A 17,300-nucleotide genomic window follows, 5' to 3' on the forward strand; every position below is an offset into this window, starting at 1 on the left:
TTAATATTAAATGCTCTAAGAGAGAATTCAAAATTTTTTAGCAAAAGAAATCAAATTTGATATGATGACGATTTTTTGTTCTTAAAATTATTATTTAGGGAGTTTTTACAGCTTTAAATTTCTTAATCACTGCTGCTGAAAAGAGCTTATATCTGTCTTAGCTATGTTTGCTCTAAGGAGAGTTTGTTAAACTATTCAAAGATATTGTAGATTGAAACATATAAAAAGCATAATAGATGCATGCTACATGTACATGTATGCTATTTCATATGTATATATACGTTAAATTATACATCTTGGCTGATATTATTAAAAAAAAAAACTTAATAGCATTGTGTGCATGTTAACTGATTTGCCACATATATCAAATATATTTTTAATGTTGTGACTATTTATCTCTTGGTTTTTTTTCGTATTAATTAATCGTATTAAATATTTTACAATATATTTCAAATTTATACTTTTTTAAATTTAAAATATCAGAATTTACTTTAGACAATTTTATGTAAATGAATCCTCACATTATAAATACCTATAATAAACAACACTGTTCTATGTTGGTATCTGGTTGGAATAATAGATAATTTCTACATTTTGTTTGAATGATACATTCATCCTAAAGAAGTAATAATTCCCTTTTGTAAGACAAAGACAAAAATAAAACCTGCTTACATACAAATGTTTGGACTCTATTTCAATAAAAAAATTACTTATAACTTACTTATTCACATGATTATATATAATAAAGTAAACTTTTTAAGGGCATATGTTACAGTAACAGGGGAGGTAATGACGTTGCTAACGTAAAATGTTATTTTCGCGACGTCAAACTGTGACATATCAGGAAAAGATGCATTTTTCGACTGATTTCTTTCATTCAAACTGATTTAACTTTTAATCAAGTTCATGGACCCCTCTGTTTTAAAATGATATTCGGTTTGATTACGCATGACGATTATTTGTACCAAATTTCATGAAAAAGTCAATGATGCAATTTTTTTAAATTTGTTAAATATACAGCAAAATGTGATGTTTTTTTCTATATTCATGAACATTTGATAAATTTAAGTTATTTCTAAACCAAATATTTTATAGATTTATAGGATACTTATATACTAGTCAACAAAAGAAACGATACAAGACTTTTTTTCAAATTAAAGATAAAGTTTTCCGTTCATTGGACCAATATTGAAGGAAGTAATACTTAATAATTATGGAAATATAAATCCGTTTAAAAAAAAATTTTTTTTTAGCTTTTGTGACGTTTTTTTGCGATTTTCATTGTTTTTACAAAATTTACATAAAACGACAATTTTAAAAACAGAAGTTCCAACTAATGATGCCAACCTCTCATTTAAAGGTAAAGACAGTGTTTGCCATCAATTTGTTTTTAAAAATCATACAGTTTCTTCGTTTATTAGTTAAGCAAAGTTCGGCCCCACGAGAAATCGTTAAAATGTATACATTATCAACTGATTTACCATAGACAGTATGTGTAAAGTGATATTCAAAAAGCGGTAACAATCTTAAAACTAATCCGAAAGGTTCCAAATTGATTGTGTATTGTTTTCATATCTAAAGCATCAATTTGAGACGAAAATAAAAAGAAAAATTTTGCAATTTTTGAGATTTCAAAAAACACTTTTTTTCCCAAAAATTAAAAAAAAACAATATTTCAACCCATTAGTTACAACATGAACATAACTTGATTAGCATATTGAATATTTTTAAACAAATTTGAAATTTTATTTAGAACTTAGAAAATTATGTGTCGATTTTTTATTCAACTTTCCGCAAAACTAATTTACACCCTATGATCGTTTACACGGAATTTAGATACTTTCCGAAAAGTTTTGATTTTCATTATCACATGTGCATACATTGCAAATGAAAGCTTTTTAAAATAGTGTATATCATTTTGTTTTATATGTAACACTTTTTGATAAATTTTATTTCAAAGTCGTGTATCGTTTCTTTTGTTGACTAGTATATAAAAGAGAACTTAGAAATAATTCAACAAAAAACAGTTTGTGTTTATCTTTTAAAACAAAAAAGTTATGCATTTCTGTCTGGTGGAAAAACACGTCCACAAATCTGAATTTCGAGCAAATATCTGAAATTTCGACCTCATTTTACTCAAAAAGTAGCACATGAAGGGAAATTGTTTATTACATATTTGATTTAAGCAGGTAAGAAAAGCCTATATATTTTAAAGGGAAAAAATTCTCACCGTCAGAAATAAACTGTTGGATATGCTCTAAATGGAATAATGAATATCTAAGTTTAAGAGAATAATTTACATTAAATGTCCACCCCAACTTGCTGGCATTTTCATTCATGTTCTTAATATTTAATGTATCCCACTATCCCTTTAATACTTAGAAAAATTCTAGTAGGTAATCTTTTTACAAATTATAAAACTCTGTATTTGCCAAAATTATTTACCATGACTAGAGAGAATCTGGTTAATAATTCTAGATTTGGTTGGTGAGTCCCAACCAGTTCTGTATAATGACTTGGAACCATTCGACTTATCTTTTTCTAATTTGTTACCTATGTTGTTTTTCTGACAAATAAAGGTCAATTTGATATTTACAATTGTTTGCTTTGTTGTTCCTTTCTTTCCTGATTGAAAAATGATGTTTTGTTTTATGTTTCATTGCAATAACAGCAACCTTCAACAATTTCATTTCAAATGTTTATAGTTTTTTTGGTCATGTATGAATATATATTAGCTTTCACCTATGCTGTCCAGGACTGCTGGCCCTTTTTTGCTGATTAATGTTTGGAAACCCCAATTTGTTGCCATTTTGCCAGCTGCCTCCTGATTAGAATTATTAAGAAACCTTTAGATAATTATGAGTAGGATTCTTCCTCTAAGCATTTTTCAGTTGTCATGGATTTGATGTAAACATGCTGGCTATGGTAACTTTATCTGTAATATTGATATGATTTTATCATGTTCAATCTTATTGTACAGTTTGTAAAATATTTTGTTAAATTTGTTTCTATTGATACTGTGAAAACAAGTTCACTCTGTCATATGTTCCATTGACTGTCTCAAATCAAAACAATGTCAATGCTTGTTACAATATTTTCATGTGTTAGTGTTTTAACATATAATGTTGTTGTTAGTTTATCAGTTTGGAACTTGCTAATATGTGTAAACAAGTCTAGTTCATTGGAGACCCTTCAAAATGTATCCATCATTTCATCTCAGATATAATCGTTCGACTCTGAGCTGTTTAGAATTGTAATTATAAGTCTCAGTTATAGGTTAGTTGAAGATAAAGTACTCTCAAGAGACCATCAATTTTGATTGACCCATTTGATTGCCAATTTTAGTCTTGATGGTCAGATAGGTCTCTTTGTTAATTATAACTGTAGATTTTTAAAGACTTAATATTTTGGCAAATACAGTAACAGTTTAAATGAGTTACTTTTTACTTATATGTTAAAGACAATTTTAATGGGTTTGGTCTTAAAAAATTAATTAAGCAAAGATTTCCACTCAAACCATTGCTAGAGTTCATCATGCACTTGTACAGTGAGATGTGAGCTATTGGTCCATGTTAAAGGCCTCACTACTAGACTTTGAGAAAAAATAACCACAACACAAACACTTTACTTAGGGTTTTGTAATAAATTATACCATATCCCTATAAAATAATTGTGCAGTGTTTGACATTTAAGAAAAATGAAGTAACTCTCACTACACATTTAACTGATGTTTTCTATGTCATGTGACCAAGTATCTAATATGGCTGAGTGTGCCCACTTTCACATACCAAAATAATGGTGAGAATTCAAAAAAATAATTGATTGTATTCCCAAAAGCACAGGAAAACCTTGTTGGATACTTTTGAGTATTATCATTCTCCAAAAAAAAAATGTTAGAAATTAATGAATTTAAAATTTAAAAAAAAGAAAAGAAATTTATTTAGCTTGTTTGTATATTCAAGAATTAAATTAGTTTTTTTCAAACTTTTTTATGATTATTACAGAACAAAAAATTAAACTAGCATTAACTTTCATGCAAATGGAATCATCTATATAATTTGATCCTCAATTATTCAGCTGTGACTGTTATTGGATTAGATCAGGTTTAAAGAATATATTTTACAATTCCTCTCAATCATTTATATATCCAACAAGTTTTTTGGTGCACGATAACCATGTTTTAATTGATATTTGTAGGTGAGATTAAGGTTCCTATTGATCAGGTAGTGTCAGGTATGCTGAATGTAGGGCCAGTAATGATTGAATGTTGCATATCTTTTACATAAAAGTTGTGTTTTCCTTAAATTATCAATAAATAACATACAGAACATGTTCATGAACATACTGATAAAAGTCTTTTATATTCAAGTAGTAACGCTGACGATTTGATAAAGTTTAGAAACATTAAATAAGAATCTTTCTTTTTTTTAAATGATGAAGACATGCAAGTAGTTAAAAACTTACTAGTATACTTGACAAACCAGTATAATTATTACCAAAGTTGTTCCATTGAAATATATTAATGTAACTATCATTGCATATTCAAATTCAAAAAGTGTCCAATGAAAATTAAAAAAATCTTTTTTTAGGTTTTGAACTTTGAAGATATATTTTAACCGTGATATACTCTCTACAGTTAGTTTTGTAAACAAGAAACTGTTTTATTGTTTGATAAGAAAAGAACAATTACATCTTTTACGAAAGAAGCAACATCTAATCTTACCTGGTCATATATATGGCTGTACCATGCATCACTACTGAGGTATGATGGGAACCAGAGTTTCCATCTTCCACTTGCAACTGGGGATTTATTTTGTCTTTTTTCTGTTGATTTACTGACTTATAGGGCATACAACCCTCGATTGTTTAGATTACAAAATAGACTGGGTATAGAGGAACCTGAGGAAACACCAAGTGAGGAGAAAAAAAAGAGTCCAAAGAGTCGAGAGACTACAGAGGAGAAACAAAAAAGGGCTGCAGCCAGTAGAGATAAAGTCAAAGAATTCCAAAAGGTTTGTATCTAAGATTAGAGTAGAATAGTAAAATAAGCTTCTTATGAAAAAGATAATATCAAACAAATTGGCTAGAAATTTTAACCACTGAGTTTAATTTTAAATCCTTTGTATATTTATTTTTTTTTTACATCAAAGAGATTGATAAACTGTGTAAAGCTATATAAACATAAGTGATGTATAGACAACATTCAACCTTGGTCTTTTATATTCTTTCCTTTAGGGAATTACTAATATTCATTCAAGAGCATGTGATGTTTATTTGTTCCTCATAACTTTTCATTAAGTTTGGACTCTTGAAACTGTTCTAATACTGATTTGGATGTGATCAAGATTAAGTATGCAGTATAGGTTTTGCTCATTGTTGAAGACCATAAAATGATTGATAATTGATAACTTCTATGTCTTTTGGTCTCTGATGGAGAGTTGTCTCTTTGGCAATCATACCACATTCTCTTATTTTTATCATACATGGTAAACATTTGCTTTGCCTATCTATATCGCCTCTCTGGTCTCATTGTCACATGCATGACTTGAATGTGGGAGATTGTGTGTTTGATCCTGAACCAGGTCAAAACAAAGACATTAGAATTAGTATTTGTTGTTTCTATATCAATTTTGCTGAATTAAGTTTTATCAGTCCATTCCATGAAAACAATCCTTTAAGTTTACCCACAATCCATCTATTAATTCCTGTAGGAATTTGCAAATCTCATTTAAGTTATGGATTTCATATTAACTCAGTGGTTAGAATAGACATGAACATATCTACCTCATATAGTCAGCCTCGTTTTAAAAACGATTTCAGTGGCTATGAAGTGAAATAAAAAGCTTTGTGTCTAGCAGTTTTATTGCATATTTGTTGTCTGCTAGTGTGTTTATCACTTTAGAAAATTATTTAAATTAAGCTTTTCCTATATTTAGCTTGAATTACGTTAATTTTATATACAGCCATCAAGATTATTTGTAAGTCAATTGTATATTCCTGTCACAGGTTGTCTGTAAACCATACCTTTAAAAAAAAATGCAATTTAAAACTAAACTTATCATTCCACATTTAAGAAAAATTTGAATTATAGGTTTTCAATTGTGTATCATCTATAAGCAAAAATTTTACCAATATATATTTTTTTTACATCAATTTTTAAATAAATAATAATATGTTCAATGAACAGATTAGAATTATTCTTATTTGTGGAATAGTGTTTAAAAGACTGAGCATGGCTGGCCAGTAATTTAGAGATATATCTTTGATATCGATATAGGTCAGTGAATAAACTAGATAGATCCAATAAGTCATAAAGGTAAGCATTGGCTCTCAACTTTAAAAGTATGAATGAAGTCATTAAAAAAATCTTGTCATCATGTTTTTCTAGAGTTTTGTTTGTTTGATGCTTTTGTCAGCTCATCATAGTTTGAAGTTATAATCTGTAAGTTCTCATTGCTTCTTTATTGAAGAATACCGGTAAGTTCCAAAAAAAAGCCATCTTTTTTTTTATATATTTACATAAAAGGAAGTAAAGTACATGCATTCTAAGGGTGTTCATTTACTAGTTCATGTATGATGTGTAGAGTTTAATTATGTTTGTTTGTTTGGTAGAAGTTCCTTGTTTTTTATTAAAAAAAAAACACCAACTTTAAACCTCAGTTTTCATCTAGTATTGTTTTTTATGGATTAGAAATAGGATTGAATATAGAAATCCATTATTAGGACTTGATTTCTATTGATGTCAATTATCACTCTGAGTCTGTGACTTTTGTCGCAGAAAGCTCGACAAATGGATGGTGATCTGGTGGCGGCTGCGGCTACAGGGGCAGCGTTAGCTGAGTTCTTATAAGCGTTATATTTTAGAAGGTGGAAGACCTGGATGCTTCATACTTTGTATATAGATGTCTCATGTTACGAAGATTCCCTCAGTCCCATGTCCAATCTCTTTGTTCTCATTTTCATGGTTCAGTGACTACTTGAAAAAAAAGTTAAGATTTTTTGTGATGTTAAATTCTCTCTTATAAGTAATAGGATAACTATATTTGGTATGTGCATACTTTGCAAGGTCCTCATGTCGTCAGACAGTTTTCACTTGACCTCGACCTCATTTTATGGATCAGTGAACAAGGTTAAGTTTTGGTGGCCAAGTCCATATTTCAGATACTATAAGCAATAGGTCTAGTATATTCGGTGTATGGAAGGACTGTAAGGTTTACATGTCACATTGGCAGGTGTCATCTGACCTTGACCTCATTTTCATTGTTCAGTGGTTATAGTTAAGTTTTTGTGTTTGGGTCTGTTTTGTTATACTGTATGAAATAGGTCTACCAGTTTTTGTATCTTGGTCTGTTTTTCTTATACTGTATGTAATAGGTCTACCATATTTGGTGTATGGAATGATTGTAAGGTGCACATGTCTTAGTCTAGCTGGCAGGTGACATCTGACCTTGACCTCATTTTCATTAATCAGTGGTCAAAGGTAAGTTTTGGTGTATGGAAATATTTATGATCTATATGTCAGTCGCATAGGTTTTATTTGACATTGACCTGATTTTTACGGTTCATTGCTCTGTGTTAAGTTTTTGTGATTTGGTCCGTTGTTCTTTAACTATAAGCAATAGGTCAACTATATTTGTTGTATGGAAGAATTGTTAGCTGTACATTTCTACCTGGCATGGTTCATCTGACCTTGACCTCTTTTTCATGGTTCATTGGTCACTGTTTAGTTTCTTGGGTAATGTTAAGTTTATGTGACAGTTGTAATAAAGCTTTATATTTAGGACTATCAACATAAAATCAATGATTAGTAAAGAAGGTGAGACATTTCAGTGTGTGCACTCTTGTTATGAACTTTTGAAAATATATACCAAATTAGGATTTTGACTAAAATTTAGCAGTTCAGTGAAGTATGAAACGTGATAAGGGTTGTGCAAAGGTGCTTGGTGTCATATGGACACTCTTTTTCTTGATCTACATATTTATATAATTGTCACAAAGAAGGGGTCTGTATTTGAGTTATATATTTGATTAAAACCTTTTTACTGAAAGGTAAAACGGACAGAAGTTTTTTAGTTATTTGTTGAGAGAGATATATTTCTATTACTGGCCAGTCAAACCTTACTTGTCCATGTAAATGTAGTTTGACACATTTTTTTTCATCTCACTACATGTTGTAAAACCTTTGATGTATTACACAGAGAATGATTCAGCTGTTTACTATCAATGCCCCAAAGACAGCAGTATGTACCAAGAAAGATAACTCTTAACGGTGTCAAAACATTAAACTAGATACAGCACATGTTGGTAACATAAGAAAAAAAACCATAGGATTATATTTAAAATAAAGAGAAACAATTTTTAATGTAACAGATTTATTTAAAGACACAGTATAAAGAAAGAAAAAAGAAGTTTTTGTCTTAAGGTGAAAGGGGAGAAAAGTAGTTGTCTCCCAAAGGTAATTATATAAAAAAAGATAACTGAATAAAGAAACAGTGCAGTACTTCATAAAGTAATAATTCAGAGAGTATAAAATTAACCTTTACAGTATTATATAAATTATCTCCGTTGATACTTATAGACAATTGACAATACTTTAGACAATAGGTGACATAATATTTATCCGTTTTATGAAATTACGACTGTGACATAGAAACCAACATGTGTTGTACTCAAGGTGTTGTCAGTAACTTTAATGATGTGGTAAAATAGGAAAATTAATATCAATCGTGTTGAGATAATGAAGATTAATTCAGAGTTATGATAATCAAATGCTACTAATTATGGATATTCTCTTATTGAGTAAGCAGCATCATGATATATAATTATCTAACTATACTCAGTCATTAGTCATTCATTACTTAGTACTTGCATTCATAATTACTTCATGAATTTCAGGATTCCAAATCTACGTCAAAAATCCCTGTTTTAAGGTGAAGGTTTTCTTCTGAATTTATTCTGTATGAAGGAACTCCCTGATTATATATTTGGTGAATGATTTAGAGTCCTTTTATCCTATACCATACCCTCTTTGTTCTTCAGATTATAGCTGTAAACACAATATAATGCATGAAACACAGATTGTTATTGACACAGAAATGCAAACAAACAAAAATTTTCATTCTTAAAGGATCTTCCTAATTGATTCTACAGTTTTTGTAAAATTTTCATTAAAACCATACCTGTTGAATAGTCTTGAAATGTTGCAGGGTTAATGTGAAAAGTAAAAATCTATTGCATTGTCACAACATTTCATATATTTGCTAACTTCTAGTAATGCTTATTTGGTGGGTTTTTTTTCAATCAGGTATGCAAAACTTTCAACACGTTACAAAAATACTTGTTTTTTTATCATAGATTATGCCTCAGCCGTACATTTGTGAAGATGTAATGGAAAACTTTTTCTTTTGAATTTAGTAGACAAGATATTATATTATAAGACACAAACTTTTCCTTCCTTAGACTGTATTCAATAGAAAGTAGATTTCATTCACTTGAAAAATCATTTTTGCATTTCTTCATGTTTCATCAATCCATAGATCATGATAAACCATATAAAACCAACCTTATAACTGATAATTTTACTCGCTAACAGGAGTGAGAAACCATTGTGTGAGTACACTAATATTCTGGTACCTAAAACTGTCACATCTACATGTATCATATATAGTGTTGTTTTACACATGAGTGTGTGTGTGTGTTTTTTCTTCATATAACTAAATGTTTAATATAAAGTGTGTTGAAATTTAATACTTGGTTGTAGAGTATAAAAGTGTTAAGATTGGAATATTTTATAAAAAGAGACCTCAAAATCAAGCATTAGATAATCTTAATATTGTTATATCAGTTATCTAAAAAAAAAATGGAAATGGCAACACTGACAATGATCAATTAACTTGAAAAAAAGTAAAAGACATCTTGATCATTATTTATTTTTGGTCTAGTTCTACTTATGTTTCAGACGTACTGATTGAGAAGAGAACAATATTTGTTTACCAAAGACTAGTTTAGTCGTAGTTCATTAAAAACAATTGACAACAGATATTGTACATTTTATTCACTGATGAAATTATTGTCTTTTTTGTGTTGTAGAAATATCATAAATGAATTGTAAAGCATGTTGCTTATATGCTTATAAATGTAAATAAAAATAATGTCCATGATTTCATCTAGTGGAAGAAATTGACTCTCAGTTTGTGAGAAAATACTTTTGTATACTACAACCAAGGTATAACAAACTGGTATAAGTAGATAAGTGAATTATAGTTTATATACATGTATTATGTATTGTTTGTTGAGATGATAGGTCTCTCCGTAGGATAAGTAAAATGTAGTATATATACATGTATTATGTATTGTTTGTTGAGATGATAGGTCTCTCCGTAGGATAAGTAAAATGTAGTATATATACATGTATTATGTATTGTTTGTTGAGATGATAGGTCTCTCCGTAGGATAAGTAAAATGTAGTATATATACATGTATTATGTATTGTTTGTTGAGATGATAGGTCTCTCCGTAGGATAAGTAAAATGTAGTATATATACATGTATTATGTATTGTTTGTTGAGATGATAGGTCTCTCTGTAGGATAAGTAAAATGTAGTATATATACATGTATTATGTTATGTTTGTTGAGATGATAGGTCTCTCCGTAGGATAAGTAAAATGTAGTATATATACATGTATTATGTATTGTTTGTTGAGATGATAGGTCTCTCCGTAGGATAAGTAAAATGACGTATATATACATGTATTATGTTTGTTGAGATGATAGGTCTCTCCGTAGGATAAGTAAAATGACGTATATATACATGTATTATGTTTGTTGAGACAATACTCAGCTAGGTCTCTTCAGAGTTACAGAATAAATATAAAGCTGATGTATAGATACTATACAAAAAATGAAAGGATGCACACTTTAACTATTTATTGGAATTTTTATTTGACACACACAACTGTCATTTATCTGTTCCTCTGTTCCGAACACACCAATATTCTTATTAGACCAATCAAATACTCATAGACTATTTGACAGAAAGTTCAAGAAATTTTCTTTGCAAGCCAGCTATTTAAGTCATTAGTGGATTTGAAAGATGTTTTACTGTGGGTATCCAATCACCTTTGTGGTAGTGAATTACCTATTGCCTGACCAGTTTAAAAAATTGTCAATACAATTTGTCCATTTAAATTGTACAATAGGTATTGTGAGAGCTATTATCAACAGGTGGTCATTTAACTACCTGTAGATTTACCTGGTTTGTTTTTAACAGAGCTAATTTAAATGAATGATAGCTAGCTTGCTTTCCTCATGTCCAATGTCCTGAATGGACTATTCTACACATTTTACATTTGATACACTATTTGTTCTTTCTAACAAAGATAATTATTGTAAATTTTTTATTTTTTTTGCTAACAATCACAAATAAATCATTGCTGGTAAATCCCACTTTCATAATGAAGAATAAAGCACTGAAATTTCTATTCACTAAGCCATTTGTACTTTTTTGATATATTGAAAATAAATTTTTCACAGTAATTCCGATTGAAGAAGATTCTGAATATTAAATGAAACTTAGCATCACTACTATTCCATTTCAGAAATCGTAATATAACATGAAAATATATCCCATTATAAAACACCAAGCCACACATAATTCATCTTGTAGAATTATTCACAATTAGATGGGCTATCCAAAAAAATCCATTTCACAAACACTTTTAAATTAATTCCATATCAGGAATCAGAAACTTAAAATATATCCCACATTAAAACACCATGAAGCAAACATATATCTCCTTTTTTTTATAAACTAAATTCACTGATTGAATTTCCATCTTCACTGTAAAGAGACACAAAAAGAAATGGCTTAAAATGTCCCATCTCTAAATAGAATAGTCTATTCAGAACATTGGTCATGATACATGAGGAAAGCAAGCTATCTATCAGTCATTTAAATTTTACCTTTTAGTAATTTTTTTTTACTGGGTAGTTAAATGACCATCTGTTGATGAGCTCTCACAACACCTATCATACAATTTAAATGGACAAATTGTATTGACAATTTTTTATACTGGTCAGGCAATAGGTATTTAAATACAACAAAGGTAATTGGGTAATGACAGTAACAAGAAAATAATTAAATAAAAAAGTTTGTATCATCAGTTCACCTAAGCTTGTTTCACAATGTTTTGGCCAAAATTTTTATATTCAACCAAAAGCCATTCAAAAAGTATCAATTGGTGATATTTTCTTTTCTACAACATAACACATAAAGTGTATCTTTGCTTTTTTGCTTATATCTTGCATACATCTTTTAGTAAGGGTATACATTGGTGGTCTAAAGGTAAGGAGATTTATACAAATCAATTATTTTTATGTTTGATGCATCACATTTTTCAATAGATAATACGTCAATCTACGATATAATTTTAGGAAACATTTTGTTTGAATTTCAAGTGTTATTTCTTGATATCAGATCAGTTGCTTAAATAAGAGTTGAACATTTTACACAAGTTTAACATATATTTTAAGACTATCAGTATTACCGGTAAACTCTCATTTTGCTGAAACAATATCTTAAAAAAAGTATACATCATTGCTTTTTTTGCTGCACGTCATTGGATCTTTGCAAAAATAATAGCCCAAGAAAAAAAAAGAATTCCAACATATCTTATGTGCTGAACTATACTAAATATATCTCATTATTAACTCATGTTGTCAAAGACTATCCAAGGTAGTAATATTACTTAGCATCCACTCCCTTCTATCATTTATCTACACATGTTTTTTTCTAATACGTAAGCAACTTAGCATATTTAAAGCCACTTGATCTAATAAAATCTAAATATTCTAGTAAAGTTTGATTCTTTCAACTAAGCTACAAACCAATGGATATAGTTCAACTAATATATTTGTTATCTTATAATAGATTTGTCTTAAAGTTGTTTGATTTATATTCATGTAATACAAAATTATATCATTTGTGGGATATGAAAGTGAGGCTGATAATATATCTTGTTTCAATTGTAGAAGCTTCAGGAAAACATGAGAAAGAAGCAACTACAGAAGAAACAGAGTTCATGACCAATTAGATGAGGATTGTCACATTGGGAAGGAGAGAAAAAACAATATAGATAGTACAAATATGTCTGTAGAAATGAACTGCTAATATCAAATACAAATATGTTTGTAGAAATGTACTGCTAATCTCAAATTAGAACAAGTTTTCTGTTATTCACAGAATAGAACATACCTGATATATATATTTCACAGAGAAGCCTTTAACTGGGTTTTTTTAGTTTGGTCATTTGACATGTTAGGGAAATTAGAAGATTGTAAAGTTGTACATGTATTATAAATGTTATTTATTAATGTTATTAAGATTTAGTTTTTATATCTTGCCTGAAATAATATTTGTAATATATTGATTTTTGGATATGATAGTAACTTTTGATGGTTTTTCATTAATCATTTATTTTATATCAGATGACTTGTAATACATCATGGTTTAGAAACAAGAACCAAATAAAGAAACTTGTAATTCAGTTTTTATTTTTATTTTACTTTTAGTTAATAAACTATTTAGTCATGAAGTGTTTACTCATGTTTAAATCTGATCAATTTTGAAAGACATATATATGTTAATTGTAAATTTAGCTTTCTTATAATTTTAATGGCACATAGACTAATAGATTGTGGAATTAAGCTAAATTAGAATTGTTAGTGCTGTAATTTATTTTTGTATATAGAACTGCCAGAAGGAGTGTGTTGATTCTGTGATATTATAATATAATTATTGGTATTTTTATATGCAAAATAAAAATTTAAAACAGTAACTCTTGTTTTAGCTTGATTTTAAAACTGGTTCCAGATTTTTTTGGATATTATTGATGACTAGTGACTAGCTTTCAACATCCATCTCATAAGTCGTATTTGACAGATTGTTTGGATTCCACTGCCAGTTTATTTATTTTTTGATTGACAGAATTTTGAAAAGCTTTTCTTGTTCTACAAGGGGATATTCTAGATTTATGGAGACACTCTACAAGCTACTTGTAAATACTTATATTGTTATATTTCTTCAACCAAAGTAATGCAGAGTTCAGGTTCCTTTGACACATCTCCTTTGCTATTGGGGTTTGTTCAGTTTTGATTAATCGTAGATCTTTAACACCCCTATCAGCAATATTGGCCATATTATGGCAGCCAATTTTGATGGTAGAGGAAGCCAGAGTATCATTGTGGAACCACCTACATTAAGGTGGCTTGGGCCTATTTGAAGTATCTATCAGAAGTGCTGTATTTTTTGTTATTTTATTCTTTACAGAGAGTGAATCAAATTGGTCGAAAAAAAATAGGGGGTCACGGACCATTTACGCTCAAAATTTTACTTTTAAACAGGTATGTAAAAGGGACCATTTTTCAATGAAATGATAGGGAAAATAAAGGTGTTGACACATTTTTTTAATTGGAATATAAAAAAAACGTTCTATGACACTTGGTCCAAAACTACAATATAAAAAGCTGAAATATAGCTGCAAAGAAAGAGCAAATAAAAAACATAGGTCACCGATAAGGAAAAATAAATATTTTGCCTTAAAACCCAAATATTGGCAGGAAAATGGTGAAAATGGGTGAAATGTCATTTTGACCCTTTAACAAATACGGATAATAACGAAAATATTCTATTAGACAAACAATGATTTAACATTTCTAATCAATCAATTTTTTTTTTTTAATTATATCGAATTAACGACAAATACTTTTGTAATTTTTGCATGAAATTATGCGCAGTCGAATAGTCCCGAGCCACCTTAACAGGACATTTGGCAATCCTTTGTCTTAAAATCATCAAATCCAAATTACAAATCCATTGAATTTTCTTTAAAAAATAAATTGATATGATGTTGATAGATAAATTCCTGTTTAATGATAACAAAATAAACATGGGGTCTTAAACTTAGTTTTTGGTGCATTAAACAACCTTTAACCTGTTTGGAAGTGAAAAACATCTAACATTGATGTTTTACAGATTCACTGCAATGATGGTACACTTCTGTCAATGCTTTGTGATATTTTTCACCTAGATCACATCTTTGTATGATGTATACCATAAAAAGAAATTTGTCTCACCATGAACTGGGAACAGTATATCTTATAATATATCTGTTCCTTCCGTGACCCTTTGATGATTTATACACTATTCATTTATTTTCAGTTGAACAAGCAAAATTTGTATTCAAAATTTCACCAAAAATCTGTGACACAGCCCATTAACTGTAACTTTAAGATACAACTCATACTGGCAAAAGGTGGTTTGAACTCAGCCTCAATGTTGACAGGCTAATGATCACTGTAGATGTGCTACAAAAATCACTATGCAAACAAGTTCCAAAAAATACATGTTTTCCAGTCTCCTAGCCATTTTGATTTATCTGTCTTACAGAAGAACTTTAAATTAAGGTAACAGTAGTATACTACTGTTCAAAAATCATAAATCGCTTCAGAAAACACAAATCTGTGTTACAAACTTATGACCTGGGAAACATATCAACTATAAGGGGAAAACAAAGGAAGAACAGAAACGCTGAAGTGCAACAAAAACAATCACCAATGCACAAGAGTGAATTTTGCAAAGTTTACATCTGAGAAAGTATAAAAAAAAAAGATGTGGTATGACTGCAATTGGACAACTCTTCAACAGAGACCAAATGAAGTAGAAGTTTGCAAACATATAGTTCAACATGCAGCCTTCAATAATGACCAAAACTGCATAGCAAGCTGTAAAAAACAAATTTTAAACAATTTAAACAAGAAGTATTTGTCTTGCCTGCCACAAAAGTAACAGTATGCGAAGACATAGGTATAATTATCCAGCAGCAGTGAAAGCTATTAGTATAAACATTTTTTATTTCTGCAGCTAAAAGACCTGGATGCTCCACATCTTTCACACAGATACCTTATGAAACAAAGTTTCTGTGATGCATAGCTCAATAGACCTTGACCTCAATAGACCTTGACCTCAATTTCATTGATAGGTGACTACTTGAAAAGAAATAATTTTTTCTTGTCATGTAAATTTCTCACATATGAGTAATAGGGCAACTATATTTGGTATGGATGCATGTTCCTTGAAAGATAGACATATCATCTGACCTTGACCTCATTTCATGGTGAGTGGTCAAGGTTAAAGTTACATAATATAGTCCATTTCTCAAATACAATAAGCAGGTCAACTATATTTGGTGTATGTACTGATTGTAATGGGTACACGTCAGTCTTGCAGGTTCACACTTTGACCTCATTTTCATGTTTCACCTGTTAGTGTTAAGTATTTTTGTGTTTTGGTTTGTTTTTCAAGTACTATAAGCAAAAGGTCAACTATATTTAGTGTATGAAATGATTGTAAGGTATACAAGTCTGTCTGGTAGGTAACATCTGAGCTTGACCTAATTTTTATTGTTCAATGTCAATGTTAAGTTTTTGTGTTTTGGTCTGTTTTTCTTAAACTATAAGCAATAAGTCAACTTTATTTGTTGTATTGAAGGATTGTAAGCTGTATATGTCTGTCTGGCAGGTATCATCTGACCTTGACCTAATTTTAGTGGTTCATTAGTCAATGTAGGTTTCATGGTTAAGTTTGTTTCTTAGATACTATAAGCAATAGGTCAACTATATTAAATGCATAGATTGATTGTAAGGTGTACATGTCTGTCTGGTAGGTATCATCTAACCTTGACCTAGTTTTAGTGGTTCATTGGTCGATGTTTAGTTTTCTTGGTTAAGTCTGTTTCTTAGAAACTATAAGCAATATGTCAACTATATTTGGTGTATCTAATAATTGTAAGGTGTACACATATTTCTAGTTTGGTTTATCTGACCATGACAGTTTATCTGACCATGACCTAACTTTTGTTTGGATCAGGTTGAGTTTATGTGATACTAGTAGTAAAACTTTATATTAAGGACTATCAAAATCAAATCAATGGTGAGAAAAGAAGGCTAGACATTTCAGCCTGTGCGCTTTTGTTGAAAAAAAGCACTAGAATAATTTTAATAGCTCATTCAACAGATTTGACTAAATAAAAATAAAACTAAACTGCATCAATGGATGATTAAAATTTGAAAATGGAAATGGGAAATGTGTCAAAGAGACAACAACCCAACAAAGAAGCAGAAAACAGCCCAAGGCTACCAATTGGTATTCAACACAGCGAGAAAATCCCACCACCTGAGATTGGTTTCAGCTGGCTCCTGAACAATAATGTATACTAGTTCACCAAAAATGGACGTCAAACTA

General features: G+C 29.6%; 1 protein-coding gene across 17 annotated transcripts in view; it reads left to right on the top strand.

Annotated features, from left to right (window-relative positions):
- Positions 1-13,831, top strand: part of LOC139517485 (serine-rich adhesin for platelets-like) — a 52,671-nt gene extending 38,840 nt beyond the window's left edge. For 6 of the 17 annotated variants that reach the window (XM_071308609.1, XM_071308606.1, XM_071308595.1 and 3 more), the window contains 3 exons: positions 4,847-5,012; positions 8,199-8,240; positions 13,031-13,831. In XM_071308609.1, the coding sequence (XP_071164710.1) occupies positions 4,847-5,012; positions 8,199-8,240; positions 13,031-13,084 (262 nt within the window). In that variant the 3' untranslated portion in view covers positions 13,085-13,831. Of the gene's footprint in view, positions 1-4,846; positions 5,013-6,277; positions 6,317-8,198; positions 8,241-8,895; positions 8,931-13,030 lie in introns of all 17 variants that reach the window. The other 11 variants (XM_071308610.1, XM_071308607.1, XM_071308597.1 and 8 more) reach the window with 5 other exon arrangements.
- Positions 13,832-17,300: the final 3,469 nt, after the last annotated feature.

Source organism: Mytilus edulis, chromosome 3 (genome assembly GCF_963676685.1).
Source record: "Mytilus edulis chromosome 3, xbMytEdul2.2, whole genome shotgun sequence".
NCBI lineage: Eukaryota > Metazoa > Mollusca > Bivalvia > Mytilida > Mytilidae > Mytilus > Mytilus edulis.